Genomic DNA, 12,730 nt, shown 5'->3' with positions numbered 1-12,730 from the left:
CCTGAGTAGATAGTATTACAGGTATGAGCCACCAGCACCTGGCTGTTATTTTCACTTCATATATCATTTTTATTTCTAAACCTATTGCTATTAGCTGATGTCAAGTAAAAATCCTAAAACTTGAGGGAAGATTTATGATATACCATGAGACTAATGCTGTTCTTCAGTCATTTCCACCTGTCAGCTTGTTTTCAGTATGCAAAATTTAATAAAAACAAATGGAGCCAATAAAAAGAGTACTTAATGATAACATTAACAGACTCAACATGTGGTAAAGTACTAAAGATAAATAAATATAGTGTAATTTTCACTGGTTGCCAAATGTTGTTCACCAACAACGTAAATCAGAGGAGAAAAATTGAAGCTGAAAACAAACCAACTCTAGTTAATAGAAGTAATTACATTTTTAAGCATGATGTCACCTATAAGGGACACCTATGAATTGTATGATTACACATCCTGTTTCTGAGGTAAAGATTAGAAAAAACACATAGTAGGCATGATGATTTCATGTTTTTTAAACTTTCATCACTTTTGGCTAGATTTTAGCAAAGACCATTAGCTGAATACACAGATACCAATTACCTGCTAAAACTACTCCTCTTTCCATAGAGATGTAGAATAACATTTCTCAAATTTATTATGTTCAGATTTCTCACAAAAATATTCTGATGATTTAAATTAGAATGTGAATTATTTCCTTCCTCTTAATTCCTCTAAAGGAATAGATTTTCTAAAGGAGGTTTTGGAAAGTAAAGAGGAAAGGCAAACCAACCAATGCAGTGATAATTGACTGGACTCATCCTATATATTATATCACAGATAAGGAATCAGGAATGAGTTCTGGGTTTGCTAACACAGCATTATTTCAGCTCTTTTAGAAAACTTAATAGTGCTTGGGAAAAATGTGTTGGTCACAAATTGATGCATGCTTTCTGGCCTATTGAATTATTTCTATTTTCATTGTACTGTAATATTTCCATTATGGCTAAAACACTAGCCTATTTTTGCCTAATGGAATTTTGTCTTATTGATATAATATCTTCTACAGAATATACAACTTGGTACAACTTGGGCAATCGATCAAACTTTGAAAATAAAGATACAGTCCATTAAACATACACTAACTCTTGAATATGTGCTCAATTGTTCATTATTTTCTCCTCTAACATATAATGAGATTTGCATGCATATTAATAATATTTGAAGTCATCCATACTATATTTATTTATTTTATTTTATTTTTTTGCTGGTCTTGGGGCCTGAACTCTGGGCCTGGACGCTGTCCCTCAGCTCTTCAGCTCAAGGCTAGTGCTCTACCACTTGAGCCACAGCGTTACTTCCATTAATAATATTTGAAAGGTGAAAGTAATTCAAACAATAAACTAGGCTATATATTAAACTAGTAATTCAGTTTTAAAATACCTCTAAAATCTCTACTAAAAGTTAAAAAAATATTGAAATTTCTAAGAATGGAAATATCTTCCACTTACAGATGTCCTTTTTCTCATGTAAAATTAGATAGAAAAGAAGTGGTGCTGTGGTACAAGTGGTGGAGGGCTTGCCTTGAGCTGAAGAGCTCAGGGATAGTGTCCAGGCCGAGAGTTCAAGCCCCAGGAAAAAAAAAAAAAGCAAAACAAAACAAAGATTAGATAGAAAAGATCAAAGGAGATATTGTTATATAAAGTATGAGCATGTTTTCATCTTCTCTCTGCTCTGTATATCTTTCTCAATTCTAGTCCATCTTGCTTTGAGATGGAATGGCCTTTGTAAAAGCCCAAGCTAGTAATGTCACTTTCAGGAAAAAGACTTTATAACAGCTGAGTCATGTAGGGCTTAGCCAAAGCTTATACCACCAGCCATGTTTGGACCACAAGCCCAGAATCAGCCTATCCACTGCATCCATTTATTTTCAGGAGCCATAAAACATCTGCAGTGTTTACAACTGGGTTAAACAAGTGGTGACTTCTGTTTGGAATTCTCTTCATATCTTCTTAACATTTTACTTTGTTTACATGTCTGTTGTTAGTGAACACAAGGGGCTGAGAGGCAAAACACCCATTGTATAACTTGAGATCTCAGTGCATAACCCAGACGCCTAAGGAAGAATGAAGCCAACAAAAGGTGTTGGGAATGTTTCTCAAATGATCATTGTTCTCTACACAATCTGTGAAACAGATTGTGACTTGCAGAGATTATTACTTACTAAACAACCTACTTATTACTTACTAAACAATCCAATTTCAAATATATCTTTGAAACTCGGTTGTTGTCATATTTTTTTAATTTTTAAGAAAAGTGAATAACTGATATCCAATACTTTTCTTCCAGTTTCTTTTTATGTTAAGTTTTCTTGGTAGCATTGCTTTGATTAAACTCTCACTCAAAAGAAAGACAATACAAAAGATCATGTACTTGTGTCTCCAAAAAAAATTCAGTAATGAGATAAGCCTTTGATTTAAATCAAACAGTGTCATCTTTACACTGTTAAAAACAAAAAAGAATTCTTACTAGAGATGTTTACTTTCTTTTAAGCTTGTAGGCTGGGTTCCAATGGTAAGGAGACTTTTATGATAGATAACTATCTTACACCATACTAAAAATCAATGTTACAATTTTTGATGAAATTCATAGCCAAAGGGCCAAATTTTAATTCAAATGATGGCTTTTAGTAAATATCTAAGCCTTGGTCCCTTCAGTTTTGAATTTACAACCAAAAAATGCATTTTTAGTAAATGTTTACATTTGAAAGAAGACACTTTCCATTTCAGTGCCCCATAGAGCTATACATTTCACTAAAAGTTGCCAAGAACATGGAAGCTCAATACATGAGTACAGAGTAGTTTTCCCAGAATGTATAACTATATTATATTCTGGACACCCTGCACTATTGACCTTCCCTATGAAGGAGATGCTGCTCAAATGTCAGTTCATCATGAAGCTGTTTAAGGCAGAAAGCAATTTAAAAGAGCAATTTTAACATGCACTTGCAGAAGCATGTGAGGCAGACAATGCATGAAGAGGGCATATTTTATTTTGATTTAATAAGAGGGAGAGAAAGAGACTGCATTTTCCTCAGCTTCTATAACAGATGTTATACCCAGAGGTAACAGACATGGAAGAGTGGAGGACGTACTTCCTCTGACTGTTCATGGGAGTATTTGAATTACTTCCCATTGAAAACAGCTTCACATTTATGCCACTTTTCAAAATTTATAGAATGCATGAAGAAACATTATATGAACAATAGCATGGGTGGGGCTGCAGACTAACAGTGGAATAATCATACCCCTCAGTTTATTGAGAAGCGGGAAGCAGACGTGGGTGGCCTCAGCCAAGAGAAGCTGTAATTTCCACCTACCCCAACCTGAGAGACCCTGCAGCAGGTAATTGTACTTTACCAAATGAATTTAATGTACCTTAGAAAGTAAACAACAAAAATAAATAGCTTTGCCAACAAGGCAGGACATTTTCAGAAATGGATAAACACATTTCATACTTTTTAAACCTTTTAAAGTGCTTAAAATGTAGCTTATATTTGAGTCTTCTGTAGTTTCAAAAAAGTGAAGCTGTGAACATCAGACAATGCTTTCTTAGGGAAAGAGTTAGCCATTCAGCTTCTATTTTAAAAAAAAGTCTCCAAGATTTTACTTATTGCAATTTCATTTATACATTTCAACTATGTTAAGGGTCAGGACAGGCTGGGTGGATAAAAGGAAGAGGAAAAAAAATGATAATTAGGGCTTTTTTCCCCCTTACATAATGGAATTGAGTCTTAGATTCCCAAGTCTGTCATTGGAGAAATCGCTAAATGATTTGCTTAAATTCACCAAATTGAAAAGTATGATAATGATACATCTACTACGATAAGTGAAAACAAAAAATATGGTATAGATGCCTAAGATGTTGATTTGAAAGTAATGCAAATCAATACTGAGATACTATAAATACACATTCTCTTTCCCCCAAAAAGGGTAACATTTCATTAATTATACATTCAAGTAAAACTTTTCAATTGCCTGGATGAAAAATCAAATATTGACAGATTCTTCAAAGTAAACAACAGATACCATTGCCAGAAATAAAATGGCAGTGATTCAAATGCATTAACATGGAATTTAAAAATCATACATGGTAAGTAATCTATTCTTGTAAATTGTTTTCTCTGTGATACAGAAAATTAATGCAAAAATTTCTGAAAGGCAGAAACTATTCATTGTTCCGTTGTAACTTAAAAAAACATTCACATGAAAAAGATATCACTCACACACACACACACACACACACACACACTCACATACACACACACACAGGAAGTAACTTGAAATCTTCCTGCTGATCTAACATTCATGGCATATTAAAATATAGCAACTTCAAGGTAACCATTTATTCAACCAGAAGATATTAATGGTTAGGACTGTACAATTAGAAAAGTAGCACTCTTTAATTTAGTAAAATAAGATTGATTTTAGATGGAGAATTCAGTGCCACATAGAAGCCAGTATTCAGGACAGATAGTGTTTATAGAATTAGATAGGTTATGTTGGATATCTCAAAAGGATCATTTCCCTGTATTACAAAGAACTTTAACTTTAGAAATATCTATTAATTCTTAGATAGTTATCACAGGTTGAAGTGGCTTTTGTTGATATTGGACCCCAGGTTGAGGCCGATGGTGATACTTATAAATCTTTGGAACCTGAAATTTGTGAAAAGAGAAAAAGAAAGAAAGAAAAAAGAGAGAGAGAGAGAGGAAGGAAGGAAAGAAGGAAGGAAGGAAGGAAAGAAGGAAGAAAGGAAGGAAGGAAGGGAGAGGGGAAGGAAGGAAGGAAGAAAAGAAAGAAAGAGAGAGAGAGAAAGAAAGAAAGAAAGAAAGAAAGAAAGAAAGAAAGAAAGAAAGAAAGAAAGAAAGAAAGGAAGAAAAGAAAGATGGACATCATAATGTAAACTAGTATTGACTTTATATTTAGATGTATCATGCTTATAAATTATATTCAACTTCTTTTCAGAGAATGTTTAAAGATTAGTATCATATACCCTTCTAATCCTAATGATTTGATAACCGTGGTTTCTCTCACATCTAAAATGAACTTGATTATCCTGCGCTCCTCCCTAAGACTAAATCAGACAAAGCTTGTGAAGACATTAATTAACTATAATAAACATGTATGACAACGATTCATCACATGTGAAAAAGATGATTTTAAAAACAAAATCTCTCTAGTTAGAAGTAAAATGACTCATGATTCAGCCTGATACTATTTAATTCCATGAAGAGTACACAAATTAAATGTTGCTCAAATAAAGAATAAGATAAAAAAAGACTAATATAAATGCAAAAATGTCAGGGCATTTCATAAGTTAGGCAGCAGCTATGAATATGTTATTTTTACTCTATCCCCTCCCACACAAATGAGGCTATTCTCAGATTTAAAACACCTCCAAGTGCAATACAGCCATAGTTTTGCTTAACACATTTTAATATGCATACTGAACATAAACATTCAATAAAGGTGAATCCATGTTTATTAACATAGTCATTTCACTCACTTGATTCATTATCACTAGCCTTAAAGCACAGTCCAACTTATTTGAAATTTCCACATCTCTCACACTAATGATCAATTGTAAATAATCCCTAGGCTTAATAGAAAGTTCATTACAATAAATGCTGTACTACTACTTTTAAATAAAGATAAAATAAGATAAAAATGGAAATGATGAAAATAAAAATAAAAAACAAATCATTTAAATAGGGATACAGGTGGACCCATTGCAACAATGAGATGTACAAGTCGTTTTGTTGAAAACAAACTTTACAACTTTCGTGGGGGGGGGAGGATGGGGGGACAGAGGGAGGATGGGAAGGGATGGGAAGGGGAAACAAAGGAGGAGGCTACAATGCTTGATAAGAAATGTACCCATTATCTTGTCCATGTAATTGTAACTCCTCTGTACAGTATTTTCACAATAAAAAAAAACCAGATTGAATATTTTCATGAACAAAGTAAATCAGGAAGATGAATGTGATAGCAAATCAATACCGACTATGGTAATTTATATATACATTATAAGAAATAAAAGTGGATAAAAGACCATTTTAATAAAATAAAATACATGTAGGAATATACTCAGGAGAATGGATTTTTAAAATTATTTTTCCATGTTAAAATGGGATACTAATTTCAGAATGTAGAATAAACTACTTTTCAGTTTCCACATTGTGTCTACATTTCAATGACTTCTATGAGTGTTCAGATTGTGGGCTTAACATGTCTTTCCAGAAAGTTTATCTACTTCTGGAAGAACAATTGTTTCATGAACTCAAACAGGAGGCTGTAGCTCTACAGAATATTTAAAGCAAACTGTGAGATTCAGGCTAAGCCTTGGAGGTAAAAATATATCTTTAACAACTTTCAAAGTATAAATAATGATAATTACCAGATCGTTGGACTTCTAAGTGTTAAACAGATGGCTGATCAGGTATACTTCCTTCTATTGCTAAGGTTCCTTTGAAAGGTGCAATTAATATATAAAAACAATTCACGGCCTGAGTTCCAGATGTTCAAGGCTGTAATCCTAGGTACTCAGGAGGCTGAGATCTGAGGATTGCAGTTCAAAGCCAGCCTGGCCAAGAAAGTCCATGATTTTTTGTCTCCAATTAACCATCAAAAACAAGAAGTAAAGCTGTGGGTTAATAGAGATAGCCTTGAGCAAAAAAAGCTCAGGAACAGAACCCAGGACCTGTGTTCAAGCCTCAAGACTAGCACAAAAAACAAAACTAAACTAAACTAAAAAGGCCCAGTTTAAGAATACTTATAAATTATAAAAGAGCTAAGTGAATGTTTTGTTTCACTGTAGATAAGAATTTTTGGTGAGTAGCCTAGTATAGTAAAAATGAACAGATGTCTAAGAAACAAGATATTTTCTAACACTTATATTCTCATAGATTTCTAGTTTTATTTTTGAATTTTCAGAAACCCTTATAAACCACTGTACTAACTTCAAATATTTCAACCAAATGACTAATGTATACAAAATGCCTCCTGAAACTAATTTAAAATTAAACTATTTTCAGTCATTAAAAAACAATAACACTGCATTGTAAAACGCATTCAAGTAACTTAGTTTACAAAATTTCTTAGTATTTTTTATATGTAGCTAACAACTCCTCAATTCATAACAATATAGATAGAAAAGATACATAAAACTTTATTTCTATTTTATTCATTCTTTGAGTTCAGTTCACTATTTATTTTTTTCACTACTTGGTTTCAGGTATGTTGAAGGCAATAACAAAAGAAATACATCTGTATTCTGCAATGGACATTAAGCAGTTGAGCAAACTTTTAACAATAGATATTTTGTTGTTGTTGTTAGTTGTGGGGCTTGAATTCTGGGCCTGGGTGCTGTCCCTGAGCATTTCAGTTCAAGGTGAGTACTCTACCACTTGAGCTAGAGCACCACTTCTGGTTTTCTGGTAGTTCACTGGAGATAAGAGTCTCACAGACATTTCTGCCTGGGCTGGCTTTGAGCCAAGATCCTCAGATCTCAGCTTCCTGATTAGCTAGGGTTAGAGGTGTGAGCCATCAGGGCCTGGCCATAGATTTTTGTTTTTCCTGTAAAATATTTATCACACTACAGCACTATTCAGTGACTTTTCTGTCTAGGATATGACCACTGCCCCAATGATAACAGCATTATTGAGAAAGATAATTTCCAAATGGTAAAGTGTTTTTCCGTGTTTACTTGAAAGAAAAAGATCTCTTAAAAATATTGTCACCTACAATGATCAGAGATTGTTTTTTCTTTTTGCTGAAAATAAAAAGTTCATCAAAATAGCCATTCAAAGAAGGACACCTGATTCATAATAGAATGGTAGCAAGTATTGACACTGTTCCTTTATCAGCTAAATTACGACATAATCACAGTATTGAACTCATAGGAATTCTTATTGCATGCATATTGTCCTATATTGTTATACAAGATTTCTACTGTTGAGTCTTACCTGCACATTTTGTTCTAGTGATGAGTGGTGGTCCTGGGAGCCCGGTTCCACCTTCTCCAGGTCTTGTAAGTAGGACACGGATCTCATATTCAGTATCTGGATCTAAATGCCAGAGCTTGTAAGTTGGAGCATTGACTGCATGGGTTTCTGTCCAGGACCCTGATGTCATGCGATATTCCACTTCTTTCAGGATAATGGGACCATCCCCAATGATGGAGTTGGCATTTAGCTGGATCAGTAGATAGGTAGGCCCAACGCCAAGCAACTGAGGAGGAGCAATGGGTCTTGGTGGTTCTGTAAGAGATGAAGGTACACTCTAATTAGAAAAAAAAAGTTCAGAATGTAACAATACAAAAATCTGTCAATGTCTTTAAAGCACTGAAGACTTAGTGAATCATTCATTTAGAAGCATATGATAGCTATGGAAAGGAAAATCAGAATGAGAGCAGTGTGATACCTGTACTATCTTTTTTTAACCTTTGATCATTTGCACACATTTCTTTTCACAAAAACCCTGCTTCCCCAAGATATAAACTTATAAAAGACAAGAATTACAAGAGATAGATATGGATATGTACATAGATATATCTCAGATATAGAGATAGATAGGTAGACAGACAGACAGACATAGATAGATAGATAGATAGATAGATAGATAGATAGATAGATAGATAGATAGATAGATAGATAGATAGATAGACAGATAGATAGATAGATAGATAGATAGATAGATCTTTGTTCCTTACTTCTTCAGAGTACCAGCAGACAAGATAAGGAAGTTGATCAGTGTGGTGATTTCTTTCTATGTATTCAGCTTACAGAGTGGGAAAGTGAAATTGACACCATGGAAAAATCACAACTTAACCTTAGTCTTTGACAGGGACATTTGTCAAGGAAGCCTTAGTTCTGTCAGTATATCAGTCCATGGGAAATACCATGATTTGACGTTCTAATCAGTACACTGTAACAAGGAGAGGGATGTCTTTAAGCTATTGAAACAATTCTCACACTTCACAGAGAAGTTAAAAGAGTGTAAATCATAATATTAATCTTACTAAAATGATTATTGCTCTGAAATTTATTTAAAGATTACTTTTTAATAGAGTAACTATTGTAAAGGAAAATATTTAAGGCAACCACAAAATGCTTCCTTCACATTAACCAACCCAGACAAGGGTAGCCTGGAGGAGAAACAAACACAGGAGGTTAACAAGGTACCCACAGTATCTTTGGTATTGTCCAATGGCAATACATTGTATACAGAAACTACAATTTAAAAAGCCACATGAAGGTCTGACCTTATTTAGGTCTAAGTGAATCAAGAATTTTCAGCTGGTGTGCAGGATTTCCTTGTAATTCTGCTTGTATGGAAAGGAACAGCTGGCATAAATCTCTACATTGAGATAGACTAGCTGTCCCAGGCTAACTCATTTAACTCATTTGAGTTTACAGAAGCTGAAATTATTTCCATAAGTAGTGTTTATTGAGTACCTACTAACTACTCAGCAGTTCCATATAGTGGGCATCCATATAACATTGTGAATATAACATTGTGAAGGAAGAATGGACAAGATCAACTTATTCCTTTAAAATGAACTTAACATGAAACAAATAGCACACTGTGATAAAAAATCACTTTAACGAGCCCCGCGCGGGTGGCTCACACCTGTAATCCTAGCTACTTAGGAGGCTGAGATCTGAGGATCGCATTTCAAAGCCAGCCTTGGCAGAAAAGTCCATGAGACTCTTATCTCCAATAAACCACCAGAAAACCGGAAGTGGCGCTGTGGTTCAAGCGGTAGAGCGCTAGCCTTGAGCTGAAGAGCACAGGGACAGCACCCCAAGCCCAGAGGTCAGGCCACACAACCGACCCCCTCGCCCCCCCCAAAAATCACTTTAACAATACAAGTAATGCAATAGCCTTCAGAGTAGCTAGTTAAAGAACAATATGACTTTTTGTTGTTATAGTTGTTGTTTTTGTTGGTCGTGGGGTTTGAACTCTGGGCCTGGGTGCTGTCCCTGCGCTCTTCAGCTCCAGGTGAGCTCTCTACCTCTTGAGCCACAGCTCAACTTCTGGTTTTCTAGTGGTTTATTAGAGATCAGAGTCTCATGGACTTTTCTGCCCGGGCTGGCTTTGAACCATGATCCTCAGATCTCAGCCTCCTGAGTAGCTAGGATTACAGGCCTGGGCCACTGGCACCCAGCTCAATATGACTTTTGATTGACTACAAAAAAAAGAAAGAAAATAAACCCAAATTGTGAATGACATCCATCATACATATATAGAACTAGTTACAAGAAAGTGTACTTCTTCATACCTGATTTTAAAATGATAACCACAAAATCTAATCTTAATGATTTTGCATACTGATTTAATAATAAGTATTTAGGGGCTGGGAAGATGGCTCAGTGGTATAGTGCTTGCCTTGCATGCATGAGGCCCTAGGTTCGATTGCTCACCACATAAACAGAAAAAGCTGAAAGTGATGATATTGCTCAAGTGGTAGAGCACTAGCCTTCAGCTGAAGAGCTGAGGGACAGCTCCCAGGCTCATGTCCGACAAAAAAGAAATAATAATAATAATATGTATTTAAAGTTGTACCCCGGTAAACTATTGCCTATTTCACAAATGAATTCTATGAAGTTTTTCTCAAAAACAAAAACTTAAGTAAGGTGAAATAGTTTCAAAGTTATCAGCTAAATAAGATTTATTTCATTAAAAAAAAATCTTACCAACTAGCCTAAAACTCTAAACTTTAGAGTTTTCTAAAATTTTATTTTAGTCAGGAAGAAAGAGAGATATTCTCTCTAAATCCTAAACTAAAATAAAACATTAAAAAAGAAATATACATAAGATGAAACATATAAATGTCTTCCCAGCCTCTCTAAATGTTACCCATATTTAAAAAAGCACACTGTACTTGGCTAATAAGCTGAATGGCCTGAGTACCATGTTTGCATTCCAGATGGCTCAGATACTGACTAATTTAAGTTAAAGTAGAAAACAATGATAAACTGACAGCTCTCTGGGGTTCCACCCGGAGCCACAATACCTCACTCATTTTACAGCTCAGCCATGACCCAAGGAGTTCTGGAACTTAACATGGTACATGAACAGGAAGAACATGACAAATAATTTATGAATAATACTAGTTAATTTATAAATTTATAGCTTCTCTATGCAATGTGAGATCTAACCCTTGAAACTCTTGACACTTTGCCATAGAAATAAAAGAGCAAGCAAGAGTTGAGAGTAGAAGATGGGAAGGACAGGAAAGAAGACAAAAGCTACAGCTAAACAGTATTACAGTTAAACAATGGTTCCCATGGTTACTTTCTTTAAATAGTGACATATCAATACAATAATATCTGGAGTGAAGAGGGTAAGCTTCAAAATACATAGTTATATATACTCACAATCCAGGAAATGTGAATGTTATTTACTTTTGCATTACAATCATTTCATTAATAAGGTAGGCATTATACAACAGATTAAAAAATACTTGATACTACTAAATACATCCACAAACCCTATATATGATACTAATTGCTTTTTTGACAGTGTGCATATAAATTTAAAAATGAGAAATTAATATTCAACAAGAAGAGTATGTGAGAGTAAGTTTGATGTAAACATTATCGTCAACTGAGGAAAGGAGTAAGGAAGTGTGGCCAGTTTCCTATTTTACAGCTATGTTATACAAAAAAGGGAACAATCTCATATGCAAAGCAGTTGCTCCAATTCTGAGTGGTAGTGATATAAAAAGGGTCTACAAAGCATATACATTGATTAGCAGCGTGATTATGAGAAGGGAAACTCACATTAATGAGAGTAATATACCACTGCATATTAAATTTTTATGTTGGAGGTATAAAGTAGCTTTATATTAGCATATGTACTTTGTTTTTGGACTCTTGAGAGCAAGAAGATTTATTTATAAAATCCCTATTCATTTCAGTAAATTATACATGAATTTTAATCAGTTAGCAAATGAACAAGTAATTGTTCTGCAGCAATATTAATATTCTTCATAACTTAATACACTACCAGACCCAAAGGTACTGTGGAAATAAATCCCAACTGTACACTAAGTATGAAGTGAAGCATGCAATCCCTAAAATACAAGATAAACTTTACCAATGTTACCCATTAACTTTCAATTAATGACTTACATTCATTATTCTAGTGCCTACCTATTATAAGGTCCCAATTATATATTCCAATTACCTTATTCATTTTATATCTCAAATATTTTTTTCACTAGGTACTGAAATCAAGCAAATCACTATGAAAATGTATTCTCATCCAGAAAATAGCAATATCCTATTGGTATTTTACAAGTATGCACTGCTTATCAAGTGTCAGTTAATCAATAAAATGCAAAATCACAAACAGAAGCCACAAAGCCAGAAAATGTCAGTAACAAAGTAAATGTCAAGGCAAATAACACTTCTACATCCATTTTCCAAGTAGACAAACTAAACACCTTACAATTCTATTTCCGTCTTAATGGTTTTGTTTGTCAATGAGGCCTTAACATGAAGTATTCTAAGATTACCTCTTCCCCTAGAGAAGTAGGCAGTGATGTCGCTTCAGTCTCCTGGGTCTTCTCTAGAAAATTACAATAAGCTCGGTGACAATTTTTGCAATTTTAAGAGGAAAAAAATCTATTCTTTCATGGTTCTTGACCGGGTAAACTAAATCAGTAGCACTAGACAGAA

The 12,730-nt window shown here is 34.3% G+C and overlaps 1 protein-coding gene across 13 annotated transcripts in view; it reads right to left on the bottom strand.

The window, feature by feature from the left end:
* Ptprk (protein tyrosine phosphatase receptor type K) overlaps positions 1-12,730 on the bottom strand; it is a 502,301-nt gene that overhangs the window by 196,921 nt on the left and 292,650 nt on the right. For all 13 annotated transcript variants that reach the window (XM_070010263.1, XM_070010273.1, XM_070010272.1 and 10 more), the window contains exon 7: positions 8,009-8,302. In XM_070010263.1, the coding sequence (XP_069866364.1) occupies positions 8,009-8,302 (294 nt within the window). The remainder of the gene's footprint in view (positions 1-8,008; positions 8,303-12,730) is intronic.

This window comes from Dipodomys merriami, unplaced genomic scaffold (assembly GCF_024711535.1).
Source record: "Dipodomys merriami isolate MVZ:Mamm:240054 unplaced genomic scaffold, mDipMer1.0.p SCAF_8, whole genome shotgun sequence".
Taxonomy (NCBI): Eukaryota; Metazoa; Chordata; class Mammalia; order Rodentia; family Heteromyidae; genus Dipodomys; species Dipodomys merriami.
This window is presented reverse-complemented; position numbering and strand designations above follow the sequence as displayed.